General features: G+C 45.2%; 1 protein-coding gene across 2 annotated transcripts in view; it reads right to left on the bottom strand.

Annotated features, from left to right (window-relative positions):
- EGFLAM (EGF like, fibronectin type III and laminin G domains) overlaps window positions 1-18,087 on the bottom strand; it is a 193,776-nt gene that overhangs the window by 21,807 nt on the left and 153,882 nt on the right. For both annotated transcript variants that reach the window (XM_027520064.1, XM_027520065.1), the window contains 4 exons: window positions 17,588-17,831; window positions 13,725-13,836; window positions 7,188-7,304; window positions 4,335-4,515 (listed from right to left, as the gene is read on the bottom strand). In XM_027520064.1, the coding sequence (XP_027375865.1) occupies window positions 4,335-4,515; window positions 7,188-7,304; window positions 13,725-13,836; window positions 17,588-17,831 (654 nt within the window). The remainder of the gene's footprint in view (window positions 1-4,334; window positions 4,516-7,187; window positions 7,305-13,724; window positions 13,837-17,587; window positions 17,832-18,087) is intronic.

Raw genomic sequence — 18,087 nt, forward strand, 5'->3', positions numbered from 1 at the left:
ATGCACAATTTATATGTTTTATGAATTTGTGTTTTTTCATACTGAGTATTCTTAAATTACAGCTCATATTTAATGAAGCTACTTTTTTTTTTTTTTAATGCTCTGGGACTTCCCCCCTACTCCCGTCCCCCAATCAGACTCAGCAATTTGATATGAATTTACTAAATACACTGTGAAGTGTGTAGAATGTGGTCCATCATTATGAGTCAGGCAGGTTCCCATCTTTGAGGACTGTGTGTCCCTGACAAATGTGTGACCTAAGCCAGTGGCTTTCGGTGTTGGTATTGAGTGGAACTTCAGCTGCTGCAGAGAAACACTCCCATCTAGTGGCCTGAAGGGTCCTGCACCGTCTGAGTCAGAACTTCTCAGTAATCTGGGAAGGGAAGGGAAGGGAAGGGAAGAGAGTACCATCAGAGCTCGGTCCTTTCCCAAGTGGCCTGTCTGCCATGGGCTGGGGGAAACCCTGGAGGAAAGAGATGCATTCTACACCCTTGTCTTGGACACTCAGAACATATCAAAGGCTCTGAGAAGTCCCACAGAAGAAGCGATGGTTTACCCAGGATTACTCAGTCTTATTTCAGGCTCAGATGGTAAAGAATCTGCCTACAGTGCAGGAGACCTGGGTTTGATCCCCAGATTGGGAAGATCCCCTGGAGAAGGGAGTGACAACCCACTCTAGTATTCAGGCCTGGAGAATTCCATGGACAGAGGAGCCTGGCAGGCTAGAGTCCATGGAGTCCCAAAGAGTCAGACATGACAGAGCGACTCACTTTATTAGACCACAGAATTTCCCCTCCCATTCTGCGCATGTGAATGTTATGTTGTCTATCTCTCTGTGTGAACACAAAACCGCCATTAGTGTTCTTTAGAACTTAAATTTTCACCTGTGCTTTGTGAAACTCTGCTTTCCCTTGTTAGTAACTTAGACACAAGAGCTCTTACGGCCTGGGACACAAAATGGGCAAATTTGGATGAGAGTAGAGAGAAAGAAGAAAGAAATCTCTAAGGATGGGGAGTATCGGCTTTCTGACACCCCTCTGGTGAGATAAGAAAGGGACCTCAGGACTGGGCTGCAGCATGGGGTGCTGAGGTTTGTGGTAGAAGAAGGCACACGAGAGTGAGAGCCCCAGGTGGAAGGTGAGGGGACCACCGCGCCTTACGGTTTCTGCTGGTATCTGAAGTTGTGGCTGGTACCTTGAAGGCCTTCTGGCTTCTCCAGCCCCAGCTGGGGCACAGAGGCTCACTTTCCTGCAGCTCCATGGGAGCCCAGTGCCCACCTCCATCTGGGCTCAGATTCTGCTCCAGCCTCTGATGTTGCAGAGACAAAGGGTGGGATGGGGCTCCCAAGACCCTCCTAAAAGTCTGATGGTCTGAGAGCCCGGAATCGCCCCAGCCCCAGCCCTCCCGTACTACCAAGAGTTGAGAACAAGTGTCTAGTCTCCTGACTAGGGCCCCAGTGGAGCTCCTCACTGAGGAGGGCAGAGAGACCCAGACTCACTGAACATCCCCAGAACTAACTTCTTGCTGGAGAAGGTGCCCCTTGGTATGGACTGAGTGAGGCCTGGCGTTGGGGGTTTCTCTGACATGCTGCACACTGTAAAAGGGTGGTTTAACATCTGTGGGAGACACTAGGGAACACGTTTGTGCTTTTGAAGCATGATCTGTCCATCATGGAGGGAAAAGCTGTTAAATATATAAGGGTAAGAAGCATCTCATTGGATCAGGTGGGATTCTCTTTAATAACCAAGGATGGCTCTTAACCAGTCTTGGTCTTTCCCGCTAAGAATATATCCCAGCTTTTAGACTGTTCTTTTGCATCTCTGTGGAACAGTGTAGTTTGCCAGCTCTCTTTCCTTTCTTTCTGACACTTATCCAGGCCTACAAGCTTATTGAACAATCACAGCAGTCTGTATGGTAACGGTGTACCTCTATGTACCCGCTGGGGCCTGAAAACTTGTCCTTAACAGCCCTAACCTGTACCCACAGTTCCGTTAATCCTCCCAAGCCATATAGCAGAAGAAATTACATGATACAGGCCATGCCTCCTATGCATGAATCTTCCTAGGACTGGCAACAGTTGCCTTTTTGCCAGAAATACCCTATTTCAAAGCATGAGGAAATGCTGATACAATGTGAAAGCAGCTGATGCTCTGAGTTTTAGTCTTGGTTGTAGCCTAGGATGTTGCAGAAAAAAGGGGTCTAAATGCTGTCTAGACCACCCCCACACTGCCACTGCCCAATCTCTTGGATCTTGCCAGAAGGCCCAGGCCCTCATCAGCGATCTGACTTTCATTTTGGAGAGGTATATTTCTCATTGAACCTGAACCTATAGTTGCAAAGCTCTTTACAACTTACAATTTATATGGTTAATGTTCTGTAACAGGAAACAAGGGTTACCAAGGTACCAGTTATCTTTTCCTTTCTATTTAATTCCAGAAGCTAAATGTTCATTTAATCCTGGACTTTATATATTGACCCTTAGTGTTAGCATCTAAGGCAGGAGCAAGCTTGCATTTGCCTGTGGTAAAATTGGAGACTTAGGAGAGTCAAACACTGATGTGTGAAATCTAGATCCAATTTTCTGAATGAACAGGCCACTCTTGAGCTAAATCTCTCCAAGTACCTGCTGTTAGCTAAACAGTGATTTCCTTGTTAGCTTTATAATCAGGATCATTCACAAATGGCTCAGTTCCTCTTCTTTAGGGGTTCATCACTAGAGTGAGATACATTTGTAAACTTATTTCATATGATTTGCCGTGAGGGTTTCAAAACTCATTTCAATATACTACTACTTAATCTTCCAACTGGCTAATTGGCATCTTTCATATTTTCCAAGACTGCAGCAAAACAACTTCTCCTAGCACTCCATATACTGAAATATCTACCTGTAGTCTTCAGTTTTCCTCTAAGCCCTACTTCTGAGAACAATCAAAAACCTGGGGGAAAAAAACAGGAAAGAGAGAGACAGCAGTGCTTCACTTAGGACTGCTGCCTTCTTGCCTTCAGGCCTGTATACCTTTTTTATTAGTTCCTGGAGAGGTGAGGCCTCCCCGACATTCCAAAAAGAAGGTCCATGTGGCTCACCATGATGCAGCTGCACGACGTGGGCCTCTTCCAGACCCCACCCTGGCCTCTGCCTCCCTTGAGCAGGCGTGGAAAACAGTCCAGCAGGACCTGCAATCTGGGATCTGCTCTGCTTTCAGACAAAGGCAAGTTGGAAGTTAAGTGCTCACAGCACCTGCTGGTGGATTTTATTTTTCTCACCAAGAATAATAATGGCTTGTTGTTTTTCAGTCGCTCAGTCATGTTCACCTCTTTGTGACCCCATGGATTGCGGCACGCCAGGCTTCCCTGTCCTTCACCATCTCCCAGAGCTTGCTCAAACTCAGGTCCATGGAGTTGGTGATGCCATCCAACTGTCTCATCCTCTGTCACCCCCTTCTCTTCCTGCCCTCAGTCTTCCCCAGCATCAGGTCTTTTCCAGTGAGTTGGCTCTTCGAATCAGGTGGCCTAAGTACTGCAGCTTCAGCTTCAGCATCAGATAATGGATAATGGGTGCTATTGTTACTTACTAGGTATTCTTCTGAGAAATATGAGTTCTGCCTCATTCCTCTTCTAAGGAATACACATTGCCTTATGTAATCTACACTACCATTCTCTGAGTTAAACAATATCTCTGTATTATTCTCATTTTACAGATGAAGAAACTGAGGTACAGAGGAAACATACAGCATGGAAAACAGCAGTCTGCAGAAGGTTGTTCATATTCTAGCTTGTAGCAATTAATGCACAATTCATATTATGCCATATTTGGCAAGAGTTCCCTTTGTACATTCACAGGTAGGAGTCAAAAATATTTTGTAAAAATATTTATCAGTCTATAAAGCCCAGGCATTCACCTGTCAGGATAGGCTCTGGGAGAGGCTCAGATCAGGGGTCCTGGAAACCGCCCCCCATCCAGTATTATGAATTAACCCTTTGATTCTAGACCATGGGGCAATTCTCAGAGAAGGAGCCATAGTAGCTGTGATGGGGAGCTATTTACTTACTGTTTACAGAAGTATTTCAGCATTTTAATTCTTATTAAATAGTTAAAGTAGTTTATATATATATATATATATAAAAATATAATTAATCATCTGGGTTTCCCTGGTGACTCAGCTGGTAAAGAATCATCTAATATGCTGTTGACATCGTTAATAAAAATAAACAGTATGGCTGTCTCAGGGTAATCAACTAGTCCTTTAAGAGTGGCAGTCTCCCAAACAGTGTGTCCATTCCCTCTGCTCCAGGAAGCAGAAGTGTGTGCATGCACACACACACACAGAGTATACCTTTCTGGCAGTGCAGCCCCTCGAAGCCCAAGGGGCAGTCACACTCATAGCCCTCCTTCCTGGGTCGGCAGCTGCCCCCATGGGCACAGGGGGACCCCACGCAGGGGTGGGCTGCATTCTCCACGTTCACGCCCCACATGAAGTCATGCTTCACGTGGATGGTCCGGTCATTCAGGACGATCTTAGAAAAGAAAACATAAAGCAATTCAGGGATTCAGAAATCAGCTCTAGAGTCTTCTACAGCTTCCCTCAGCACACCAACCTGAACTATGCCTGGGGTAGGGGGGAGCTTTAAAAATAAACAGAGAAAGTCTGGTTACTACTTTCGGAGTTCTGTGAATGATGCAGGAATGGAAGTAACTACATTTGGTGCTTGGGAGAATCTGCATCATGTACAAGACTAAACAAGCAGCTTCCTCTGGTTCTGGAAAACCTGGACACTCAGAGCAATCATAAAGAAGAATCAATTACTACAAAATTTGGTTTCTAATGCTGTATATTGGAATCATGGGAGGTGAGGGTGTTAAGAAATATACTCATGCCCAAGCCCCACCCAGATCAAGTGAACCAGAATTTCTGTGGGTGAAACTGAGTCACCGGCAAGTTTAAAGAAACATTCCAGGCGATTCCAAGATGCAGCCAAGGCTGAGACATGCGGCTAAAAAGCAGAGTAAGGAAGAATACAACACAAAATGTCACAGAGGCAGGAATCCAAGGTGGGGCCGGGGGCGGTGATAGAGTCTGGAGGTGGTGGAAATGTACTGCTGTGTCTTCCTGGCTGGTATTCTCTGCAGCCTCCTCCAGCTCTATCAACTCAGTCTCCCCAACTGCCCCCCTCCCTCCTGCTTCCTCCTTCCCCAGCACTCCGGAATCCCCACCTCTCCACATCCTCTTCCCCGGAGTGAAACTCAGGTCACATTCTCAGCGCTGCTGTGCACATTAACCAGGACAGACGGCTCTTTGCTCTCACCCCTCTTCCCTGTAATGGGGCTTTAGTGAAACTGATTAATTATAGAGTGAGGTCACTGGGCTCCCCGACTCCAAATAAACGAAGTGTGCGTTGGCCCTGAGCTGTGGGTGTTTCAGGGTTCTTCAGGCTTCACAGAACTCAGACAGAGAGAGCTTCTAGGGTAACCTCCAGCGTGCAGGGGATCCTAAGAGGTTAGCAAGGGTACTTCTGGCCACTCATTCATGTTTCCATAGGTTTGTCTAGTTTTTGGAGAGTCAGGAAAGCTGGGAGAAAACCTTCCTCCAGGCATGCCACTCAAAATCTACCAAAGAGCCGGAAACTTTCCACACGCTCTCCCTTTCTTGCTGTGAGTGACGACTGTAAAACCGAGTCATGAACGCTCCCCCTTTCTTGCTGTGAGTGACGACTGTAAAACCGAGTCACGAGAAACTGAGTCAAGTGCCATGACTGGGCTGGGGCTTCCATAGTGGCTCAGATGGTAAAGAATCTGCCTGCAAGGTGGGAGACCTGGGTTTGATCCCTGGGTTGGAAGATCCCCTGAAGAAGGGAATGGCTACCCACTCCACTATTCTTGCCTGGAGAATTCCATGGACAGAGGAGCCTGGCAGGCCACAGTCCATGAGGTCACAAAGAGTCGGGACACAATTGAGCGACTAACACTTTCACTTTCGCTTACTGACCGGGTCACTGGGAGGGGAGGGGGCTTTTCCAGGAAGTAAGGAGGAAAGGCTTGTGTGTGTTGTGTGAAGAGAGCAAAGCCTGACATGTTCAGAAGGAAGATGAAGCCTCTCAGCAGCTCAGCTTACCTCCTAAGGTAGAATTTCAAACCCATGATTTCACATGGCCAGTCCCACTCACGGTGGGGGACAACAGTCTGAACTGAGGTGACACTGACCTCACAGTTCAGCAGCAAAGGGAAGCACAGCAGGGCGAGGAAAAATTGACTGGGTCCCTTTTCTGGGCCCCACACTGGGACACAGAGAAGGACAGAGTCCCTGGGGCCCTTCTCAGAGCCCAGCTGTGCACATCCTTGAGAGGACCTCCTCTCACTGCCCCTCCACCACCTTAGCGCCTCCCGTACTTTGCCTCAGATCCCCCTCAGGGATTGGTGGCCCCCATTCCTTCACTGGTTGCCAAGAGAAATAGGACTTGGCTGACATCCAGGAACCGGATGTGTTTTTCTTCAAATCCTTTTTTCCCCATGTTTACTGGTCCTGGACTCTGGGTTGGTGGGTCAACTTACATGTCTGTTGTAGACAGAACATAATCTCATGACCAGAGAGATCACAGGCAGCCCCAAGAGAAGGAACATGTGACAGATATGAATGGGGTCAGTGTCCTGTCTCTTACTAGCTGAGTGGATTTTTTTTCTCAAACCTATGGAAGGACTCTAATCTGTGCTCTTAAGAGTTGGGTTACATGATTGATGAACAACCATTAAAACAGGGTGGTGGGGATGGAAGTGGAGGCAGCAAAAACAATTGGGTCTTGCCTTGAGCAAAAAGCCAAGTGACCCCAAAGAGAAGCAGGAGTCACTATGAGACTCTATCCATTGCCTTCCCTTTTTGACAAGTGTCTGCAGTGACCTGGTCCAACTGCCCCCTCAACAATACCAGGATATTCTAAGTAGATCTATTGTAAAAATTCATCTTCATTAGTTGCATTCATGAGATGTCCGCTGGGCACAGCTGGGAGCAGATGCTATAAGAAAGCGGGGCTGGAAACCAGGTATGCTCCGAGAATTAAAAAACATAATTTTAAAAATGTTAAAAACTTCCTCATGGTTTCTTTCTTGGGTATAGCAGTTTGCACTGATCACAGTTCTCGATTCCATTGTCGGTAGTCAAATTCACACCATGCACGTGAGGAAGGGTAGCCTGTACCTTCTGGATGCTCCCACTGAATGGCTTGAGGATGCCCGAGTTCTTCTTCACATTATCGTAATTGGGGACCCCACCGATGAAAATGTCCGAGTTGCACTTAATCTGGGTGAAGCCTCCCTGCCAACAGATTAAAAACAAAACACGGTATAACCAACTGTGCCTCTGGTTCCCTGTTAGGGAACAAATGGCTGAGGCAGTCTCAAGACTCATCATGATAATTTTTATACATATTGGCCCAACCTTTGTCTTGTTTTTCATTGCTGCTTACCACCTTTTTGATTTTTTGTAAATTTCTGGACATTTCTGAGATTCATCATCCAGAAAATGCAAGCGAATATGGTAGACCACTACATCATCAGTGTCACTCTCTCCCTGCAGGAAGGCTACCTCTAACCTGTCAGTCTCAAGTGGGGCCATGTAACTTGCTTTGGTCAACAAAACATGAGCAGGTGAGAAATGAATCATTTCTGGGCAGAGTCTTTCAGAGCCAGGAGTGGTTCACTATGCCCTGTTCCTCTACCCCTATTTCCAGAGGTCCCCAACTTCTAGGATCTAATGCCTGATGATCTGAGATGGAGCTGATGTAATAATAATAGAAATAAAGTGCACACTAAATGTAAGGTGCTTGAATAATCTTGAAACCATCCCTACCCTCCCACCCCTCTTCCGTGGAAAAACTGTCTTCCTTGAAAGTGGACCCTGGTGCCAAAAACGTTGGGGATCACTGTTATTCCTTCAGCCTGGGTCTCAGATTAAGGCTGCAGCTGACTGTTGATGGACATGTAATGTGGATGAGAAATAACCCCTCATTATAAGCTGCTGTTATTTGGGGCGCACGTGTGCCTGAGCCTCTCCTGGCACTGAGATCCCACTGGTTTAGCACTTTGCTTAGATTTGGATACATGATCCAAATTCTAGTACAGGACTTATTGATATATTCACTAACGGTAAAGACAGAATTTCTTTAAGCCAAGAGAAAGGGAAAGCATGGTGAGTGGAAGGCATTCCTTGTTATCATATACAAAGGGCAGAGAAATTCCTTCCAGATTCTTAGAGATCCCTACTGTCAATCCCCAAAGGCTTCTCCTGCTTCTGGTCATTTCAACAGCCTAAACCCAACGGCTGGGCTAGATAACAAGCTGTGTGTGAGATTTAATGTCTAAACTCCTTCAACCATCTTAAGCAAAATGTTAAAATGCCCTAAGATAACATGTAAATTTGAGACCTCTGGGAATGAACACATTTGGGGTAACATAAGTTATTGTTTCCTTTGATTTATGGTCAAAAGAAATACAAAGTGTAACCAGATTCAATTATTTAACAAATACTATTAGGTACCTACCATGTCCCAGGTACTAAGTGGTGCACAAACCACAGTAAATAAGAAAGCCCAGGTCCCTCCCTCCAGGGGCTTACACTGTGGGGCAACACAGACCAGTAAACGGGCAGGTAAGATAAGCCCCGTGACCATGGGGGCGCCTGGCAGGGATAGGGCATCTCATACTCTGCTCCAGAATTAGGGAGTGGGAGGTGAAGCAGGAAGAGTCAAAACTGAGTCTCAGAAACTGGCTGGAGTCAGAGCTTGGAGGGCATGTTGGGTATCAGGCAAAGGCAAGGAGGGACCACATCACACATGGATAGAAACTTACACTTCACCAAAAGAACAACGAGTTTTCAGGAAGAGAGTAATCAGATCTGTATTTTAGGACTATCACTGGCCAGAGGGAGGAGAATGGATTTGGGGTCCAGTCGGGGTAGAGAAGAGGAGACAGGGGAGCAGAGAGGAGGATGCTCCATCTAGGGGAGCGCTCGGAGTGGCTGAGTCCAGCCAGGTAACAGCAGAGAGGTCTCGTAGTAGACAGGCTGAACTGCCTTCTGTCAATAACCTTCAGGCAGCTTTGAGGGTTCTTATTTAATGAATGGGGATGCAAGGAATCATCAGAGGCAATTTCAGGAATCCTTGTGGATTAGGGAACCAGGCAGGAGCTGTCAGGACACACCCACAGAGACCCATCGTCATCATGTCTTTAAAATAAAAAACTAGGAAGAAAGGAGGAGGGCTGCAAGGTCAAAGGGACTTCAGAGAAGCAGGCTGTTTTAAAAAAACTTGGGAGTTTCTTGGTTGTGTCAGGCAAACTGGGTGGGGTCTTGTGGGGTGACAGAAATCTCTTTTGGCTCCTCATCAAAGTCCTCCCCCTGCCCCCTGCCCCCCACGCCTCTGCCACCACCGCCTGAAGTGGACAAAAGGCGGGGCTGCAGCGGGACCACAGGAGGGAAGCAAACAGACCCACCAAAGTGAGGCGCTCAGTGCCTGGATCCACCACTTTCGTTAAGCTGAGAGTGGCTGGAAAACCTGAGTAAACCCCCTGATGGGTTTTCTGAAGCCCTGGGAGCACTGCCCCTTTGAGTTTGCACAGCTTGACTCATCCTGGGCTGTGGGTGTTTCTCAGTGCAGCCAGCTGAGCAACGTGATGTCGGGTGTGGTTTGGACACTTAGGGGCTGGCTTAGCCTCCAGCGTATCCTGTAACCCCTGTCCCCCTCCTTCTCTAAGCTCTAAGACCACTATCCCCATTGACCAAGCCTTTGAACAGGGTATAACAGCTGCGGGGCAGAGACCCCGGGGGGTGATCTGATTAAGGTTTAACTCACCGAGATCAAGCATGGGTCTTCCCACTCTGGTCTCAGGGAGGCCTCCCAAGAACCACCCAGAGATGCACACAGAACAGCCACGCCTTCCCTCCTACCTGCTTACACTGCTTTCCAGGTGGGCAGCTCCATCCATTCAAAAAGCCGATAAAGAGGATGCTGGTTCTACCAGTCCTGGTATGGCAGTAACAGAACCTGAGGTGTGTGGTTTCTACCCTTGTGCTGTCTCTTCACTACAGGATCTCAAGGGTAAATACTGTGTCCCAAATAGTTCCTTATTTATAATCAAAGGCCTTAACCCTACTATTTACAAACACGCCCATCCTGTTTGTGTTACTGTTGTACAGATGTTGGTAACTAAGACCTAGAGTGATACAGTGCTTTTGTGAATTTATATTATTAAGTCAACACACAGTCAGATCTACACCTGTGAGCTTCTAATTCTGTCTAGGACTAAAATCAGCTGTTTTCTGGACTGTATGAAAGTGAATCCCATTCTTGCTTTAAAATCCGTTTTTCTTTATACATTTTCTTTCCTTCCTCCCTACTTTCTCTTTCTTCCTTCTTTCCATCTTTCCTTCCTTCCTAATATATATGGGACATTTTCTAGGGTACTTGCCTCTTGAAGCAGAGCCCAGGTTGGGATTTTTCTGATTCCTAAGGAGGCCCTTGATTCTCACAGGACCTTCCACCACTGTCGTCCCTGAAGCTGCCTTCCTGATAAGTTCCCTTTTTATTCCCCTCCTCAACCAAGATCTTCCCCACCAAGAGTCCCTTTTCTTTCCCTTTCTTCTTTTCCTATCAATTCATTTTCTTATCAGAACAGTCACATTCATCAATACCTTCTTTAAATCTGTGATGCACACAATGAAGACTGTTGTAATTAAAATCCTGGCAAATCTGAGGTCTCCTCTGTTTTTAGGGGTCTGTAAATTTCATGTGTGTACAGAATGTTAGTACGTTGTAATTTAAAACAAATGTCTCTTAGCTGTCCTTAAAAATGCCATTTTCCTTCAGACATGACCTTGGAAATAAAAACATGGATGAAAGTTATAAACCTGAGTGGAAATTCTGAACTGTTGAGGTCATGCTAGTTTGCCAAAATTCAGACTTAAATTTGCCTTATTGCCAAATTCAGACTTAAATTGAATAAAGTGGGGAAACCACTAGACCATTTGGGTATGACCTAAGTCAAATCCCTTATAATTATACAGTGGGAATGACACACAGATTCAAGGGATTAGATCTGATAGACAGAGTGCCTGAGAACTATGGACAGAGGTTTGTGACATTGTACAGGAAGCAGTGATCAAGACCATCCCCAAGAAAAAGAAATGCAAAATGGCAAAAAGATTGTCTGAGGAGGCCTTACAAATAGCTGAGAGAAGAGAAGCAGAAGGCAAAGGAGAAAAGGAAAGATATACTCATTTGAATGCAGAGTTCCGAAGAATAGCAAGGAGATAAGAAAGCCTTCTTCAGTGATCATTGGAAAGAAATAGAGGAAAACAATAGAATGGGAAAGACTAGAGAGCTCTTCGAGAAAATTAGAGATACCAAGGGAACATTTCATGCAAAGATGGGCACAATAAAGGACAGAAATGGTATGGACCTAACAGAAGCAGACGATATTAAGAAGACACGGCAAGAATACACAGAAGAACTGTACCAAAATGATCTTCATGACCCGGATAACCAGGATGGTGTGATCACTCACCTGGAGCCAGACATCCTGAAATGCAAAGTCAAATGGGTCTTAGGAAACATCACCACAAACAAAGCTAGTGGAGGCGATGGAATTCCAGTTAAGCTATTTCAGATCCTAAAAGATGATTCTGTTAAAGTGCTGTACTCAATATGCCAACAAATTTGGAAAACTCAGCAGTGGCCATAGGACTGGAAAAGGTCAGTTTTCATTCGAGTACCAAAGAAAGGCAATGCCAAAGAATGCTCAAACTACTGCACAATTGCACTCATCTCACATGCTAGCAAAGTAATGCCCAAAATTCTCCGAGACAGGCTTCAACAGTATGTGAACAGAGAACCTCCAGATGTTCAAACTGGATTTAGAAAAGGCAGAGGAACCAGAGATCAAACTGCCAACATTCACTAGATCATTGAAAAAGCAAGAGGGTTCCAGAAAAACATCTACTTCTGCTTTATTGACTACGCCAAAGCCTTTGTCTGTGTGAATCACAACAAACTGTGGAAAATTCTTAAAGAGATGGGAATACCAGACCACCTTACCTGCCTCCTGAGAAATCTATATGCAGGTCAAGAAGCAACAGTTAGAACTGGACATGGAACAACAGACTGGTTCCAAATAGGGAAAGGAGTATGTCAAGGCTGTATATTGTCACCTTGCTTATTTAACTTATATGCAGAGTATATCACATGAAAAGACGAGCTGGATGAAGCACAAGCTAGAATCAAGATTGCCAGGAGAAATATCAATAACTTTAGATATGCAGAAGACACCACCCTCATGGCAGAAAGCAAAAAAGAACTAGAGTCTCTTGATGAAAGTGAAAGAGGAGGGTTTAAAAGCTGGCTTAAAACTCAACATTCTGAAAACTAAGATCATGGCATCTGGTCCCATCACTTCATGGCAAATAGATGGGGAAACAATGGAAACTGTGACAGACTTTATTTTCTTGAGCTCCAAAATCCCTGCAGATGGTGACTGCAGCCATGAAATTAAAAGACACTTGCCCCTTGAAAGAAAAGCTATGACCAACCTAGACAGCATATCAAAAAGCAGAGACATTACTTTGCCAATAAAAGTCTGTTTAGTCAAAGCTATGATTTTTCTAGTAGTCATGTATGGATATAAGAGTTGGACTATAAAGAAAGCTGAGCACCGAAGAATTGGTGCTTTTGAGCTGTGGTGTTGGAGAAGACTTGAGAGTCCCTTGGACTGCAAGGAGATCCAATCAGTCCATCCTAAAGGAAATCAGTCCTGAATATTCATTAGAAGGACCGATGCTGAAGCTGAAACTCCAATACTTCGGCCACCTGATGCGAAGGGCTGACTCATTTGAAAAGACCCTGATGCTGGGAAAGATTAAAGGCAGGAGGAGAAGAGGATGACAGAGGATGAGATGGTTGGATGGCATCATGGACTCGATGGGCATGAGTTTGAGCAGGCTTCAGGAGTTGGTGAAGGTCAGGAAAGCCTGGTGTGCTGTAGTACATAGGGTCACAAAGAGTTGGACATGACTGAATGACTGAACTGAACTGAGTACACTATTAGAAATAATAATAAGTAAAGCTACACAACACTGATCATATGCCGGGTTCTGTGGTATTTGAGAAATACAGTTATTCTAATTCTCACAACCCTATAATGCAGTGCTATTATTATCACGATTACCCTATTTTTTTAGATGCAAAAAAAAATCAAGATCACCCAAGATCACCATCTTTGGAGATCAAGTGATTAGACTGGTCTGAGCTCACATCATTGATAAGGAATGGAGCTAGATTTTGAACCCTAGGTGTCTGGTTTCAGAGTCTTTGTTCTTGTCAGATGTGTGATCACACCCCCACCCCCCTCACTGGCTCTGCTTTGGAGCTGTGTTCTGATCTACCTTGTATAGCAATGTGAACAAAGCTATGGGTTGGCAGGGAGGCATGGAGCAGGTGGGCAGTTCTGTAAGTGACACTGGTATTAGCTCACTCCCCTATGAAGGCCCCTACTATTATCAATCCCATTCCCAGTTGAGGAACTGCAAAGCTAAGGAGCTCGTCCAGTGGGAAGCTCGGGTGTTAACTCAGGTGAAATGGCACCAGAGTCCATGTATTAACCACTGTGCTGATGCTTTTGTCTCCAGGACAGGAAGGAAACAGTAACCCCACTCACACGAGTCATAAGGAGCAGATGTCCTTCTTACCTCTGCCATCCCCTCCACCGCCTTCTGCTTATCCACCTGCAAGATGCCATTCTTTGCTGTGCGGGACACACGCAGCTCGTGCCAGTGGCCCAGGGTGAGGGGCTCTTCACTCCTGTTGAAGGAAGGAAACTGAACCTGGGTTAGCATCACTGGCGTTGCAGATAATGTCCACCAATCTGGCTCTGATGGAGTGTTCCCACCTTCAGCACCTCGTCCTGTCCAGCAAAGAGAAGAGCCTCATTCCCCCTCATAAAACACAGCAGGGCTAGCTCCATTTACTGGACTCCTTCATGGGAGGACTATCTCACTTATCATTTTACTTATTCCTTATCACAAGTATGAAATGGGGGTAGGATTAGGCTGGTTTTCAAGATGAGGGGGTAAAATATGACCAGAGTTGCACGAAATCTTTGAAGAAGAGAAAACTATATAGGCTATGATGTAAAGCAGATTCCTTGATGTAATGATGTCTGTAGCATCCTTTGAAAGGCATAAAAAATAAGATGGATGGATGGGGGAATATAAGAATGAACAGACACATGATAAAGTAACTCCAGCAGAATGCTAACTGTAGACAGTAGGTGGTGGGTCTAAGGTTTATTGCACAATTCTTTCACCTTTGCTATATGTTTGAAGTGTTTCATAATAAAATATTTGGGAGGCAGATTCCGCATTGTCTGATATTGTGAAAAAAATTAAAAGTACTTTAAAAATTCAATTATTAATTCAAGATGGAAGCACTTGAAGTTTAAATGATATTGTAAGATTTTTACATATTATATTTCACAGTGAGGTGTGTAAAAAGAGTATAATTACTGCATTTGTGTCCCTAAAGATGTATATATAGTTCCTGGCCTTCTCTGACGCTCCCAATTATTCTGTGGTCCTGGATCGTTTTTGGAAGCCCACCAGGAATACCAGTGGGCGCAATCACTGAAAGGTCTCCACCCCTCACTTGATTTTTCGCTCTGGCAAATGCTTCTGCCATTTGTTCTTAGCAATTAGAATTTAATCACCTTGGCTCAATCAATATGCAATAAAGACCTCATTCAGCAGCCCATCTCCATAATAACTAACAGCATCTGAGCCTGTTCTTGTCCTGTAGAGGTCATTCCCTGTCAATACACTGCCTCCCTCAGCACAGGGATATTGATCACTGCCATCATGAGCTCATTTCAATTGTCTCGATTTTTGAATCAAGTTCATCATAAATTAGACCACCTTATCCTCTGCCTAAAGTTAAAATGATGTGGCCAACTCCACGGCTTCCTGTAGCTCAGGCTTTCACTGAATTGTCTTAATGAAGCAGGAAGTACTGGAAATGGTTTTTAAAATAAACATTTTCCAAAGGGCCACCTGAAACATTAACCGTGATGGGTGTTGTCAGTTACACTGCAGAGGGGTGGCCCAGGGGAGCAGATGATGGTTACTCTGAGTTCTTGCTTCTTTTTCATCACACCTAATGCTAAAGATTTTTTTTTTCCAGGCACCTTTCCTGACAAGCAGCGAAGGAATAACTTATGTTTTAAAAAAAATTTTAAATAACTCTTATCAAAAATAGGCACCGAATTATGAAAGAGAGAAATGCTGGATTTCTAAGGTTCCACGTGTCTGTGACCCCGCAGCTGGAGCTGCTACTGCAGATGTGCAGGGAGCAGGGGGCAATTTGTTCAGGAGGAAGGCTGATGAGCCACAACCCTCTCCAGACCCTTCCAGTCATTCCTTACCCAGGAAAAGAGCCATTTGAAAGTACAAGGTGATATTCAAGGTGTCTTCTTCCTTTCTTGACTTGACAAATTGTTCTAAGTGAGTTGTTTAGGCTGTTTTGCATAATCATATGTAAATTGAATCAATTAAATACCCACCAAAGTTGTCTTGAGACACAGGATGTTCCTGCATAACCAGAGACACAAAAATATTTGTCCATTCCCCAAGGTGGGAGGTGTTAAACTGATGTGTAGGAATTCAACCTTAAGGACAAGAATGAACTGTACTTTTAAAGAACTGTTGAAACCTAAGGCAATAAGCACTTTCCATCAGTCAGGAAAAATGATAACAGCGGTTAAGGGCAACCATGGCTTCCCTGGTGGCTCAGCTGGTAAAGAATCCGCCTGCAATGTGGGAGATCCGGGTTCGATCCCTGGATTGGGAAGATCCCTTGGAGAAGAAAAAAGGCTACTTACTCCAGTATTCTGGCCTAGAGAATTCTAGGGTCACAAAGAGTCAGGCACGACTGAGCGACTCACTTTCACTTCATGACTGTAACATCTCACAAAGAATTCTTTCTAGAGATGACAGTCTAGCAATATAAATTGTGACTGAATACAGCCCACAACTTCCTTTAAAACAACAACAAAGACTAACCAATTTCCTGCAGCAGGGCACTGTTGAACAAAACACCCTAGTGAGTTTCAAAAGAGGAGAATTCTCTAAATGTAGGAACAAGAAGCGTGTGTGCATTAGATCAGCAGGCCTCCGGCTGGAAGGTAAAAACTCCCATGGGAGCAACACAGTTAGAAGAGGGAAACAAACAAATAAGAAAAACACCGGCACCTCCAACTGCAGGCTCTGAGGGCTTCAGAGATCCTGCCACTTTCTATGAGAACAATCGATCTGCTGAGTTGACGAACAGGACTAGGTAACAGAGGGAAAGTTTTGATAACCCAGAACCAAGTCCACAGACGCTAGCAAGCCCTTTAGAAGCACTTAGTTACTCCATGCCATTGAAATCAGTCATCACACAGCCTTTTTGAGCACACTGGTCAGGGAAGTGTCCTTGCGATCACTGGTGATTCTCTGTCTGCTTCTTTATATGAAGAATGGTAAGAGCCATGCCAAATAACTAGTTGCCATCAAAGAAATGATGCAAGAGGAAAGTTACAATTTAAAGTAAGACCACCCCAATCGATTGATAATCGATCAGTGATATTTTAGGTGACATCATGTCACACCATGATTATGTGAGTTATGCATTTATTCGCATGTGAGCATGTATAATAATGGCACTGTGTTCACTCAAGGCTGGTGAGGAAGGTGGTGTCCCTTTGAAGTCCTCTTAATCTAATGGAAATGACGTGGAAATGACCTGGTAAGCTTTTGCCAATAGAACATTTGTGGGAAACAGGGCAGATGAATAATGATTTAATGTTTCTATGTGAATGTGGCTGTGATACACCCCATTTCCAATGGCCAAAGAGGAAAAAAGAATGTGAGGCCACCAAGGACATTTCTGTTCATTACATTTCTATTGCATGCATGCAACGTCACTTCAGTCTTGTCTGCTCTCTGCAACCCTGTGGATTGTAGCCCACCAGGCTCCTCTGTCCATGGGATTTCCCAGGCAAGAATACTGCAGTGGGTTGTCATTTCCTTCTCCAGGGGACCTTCCTGACCTTCCTGATCAAACCTGTGTCTCTTAAGTCTTGTGCATTGGCAGGCGGGTTCTGTAGCACTAGCTCCACCTGGTAAATCCCTACTTTTTCAACTAGTTGTTATGTATTTGCCAAGTGCTCACCAAGTGATGCTCTGAGCAAGGTACTGATTGACAATTTATGAAGTTTCTGCTGATTGTGTTGCATGATCTCAGGTGGAGAGGAAGACAGTTTACCCCCATCTGAGGCCAGCCCATTTTCCATAGTTTGAAGCAGAGATTCGCTACCTGCTAGGTAGTTATTTGAGAAAAGGAAACCTTGCCACCAGGAAAGCATGATCTCTAGGAAGCACATCATCTGTATTAATCAGGACAGGTTTCAGAAAAGACAACTATATACAGAAGACAGGAAGAGAGCCAACTGGTTGAAGACAAACCTTTCTTCCAAGTGGCTACTGAAAGGAGGAGAGCCCCTGACAGTCTCAGCCCTTACCTGAGAACACCAGTCCCAGAGCCACAGTCAAAGCGGAACTCCACGTGGCCCCCTGCCATGTTGATGGACAGGAAGTCTTTGCTGCCCGTGTCATAGCTGTACAGGAGCACGCCATCTTCCGAATCCGGCCGAAACGTGATCTCAAATTCCATGAAGGAAAGGTAATGCCGGGGCTCCAGAGGCCAGGGGGTTGCAGCGTAGGACCTCAGAGACTCTTTGAACTGAGGAATGGTCAAGGTGAAAGCTGAAATAGCAAGTGCGTGGTTTAGAAACCCCTTCGTGCTAGAACTAGCCATCTTCTTTTCCTTCTGGGTATAGAACTCAAGGATATTTCTCAGCTGCTCTGAAGAGAAGTGGGTGGTGTGGCTGAGCTCTGGCCAGTGGAATGTGGTTGGGAATAGTACACAGCATTCCAGGTCTGGCCCCTATAGCTTCCTTCCATCCTCCACTCGCTTTCTCACCTACTGGCTGGATGTGGGAATCAATGGAGGATTCTAAGA

Source organism: Bos indicus x Bos taurus, chromosome 20, assembly GCF_003369695.1.
Source record: "Bos indicus x Bos taurus breed Angus x Brahman F1 hybrid chromosome 20, Bos_hybrid_MaternalHap_v2.0, whole genome shotgun sequence".
Taxonomy (NCBI): Eukaryota; Metazoa; Chordata; class Mammalia; order Artiodactyla; family Bovidae; genus Bos; species Bos indicus x Bos taurus.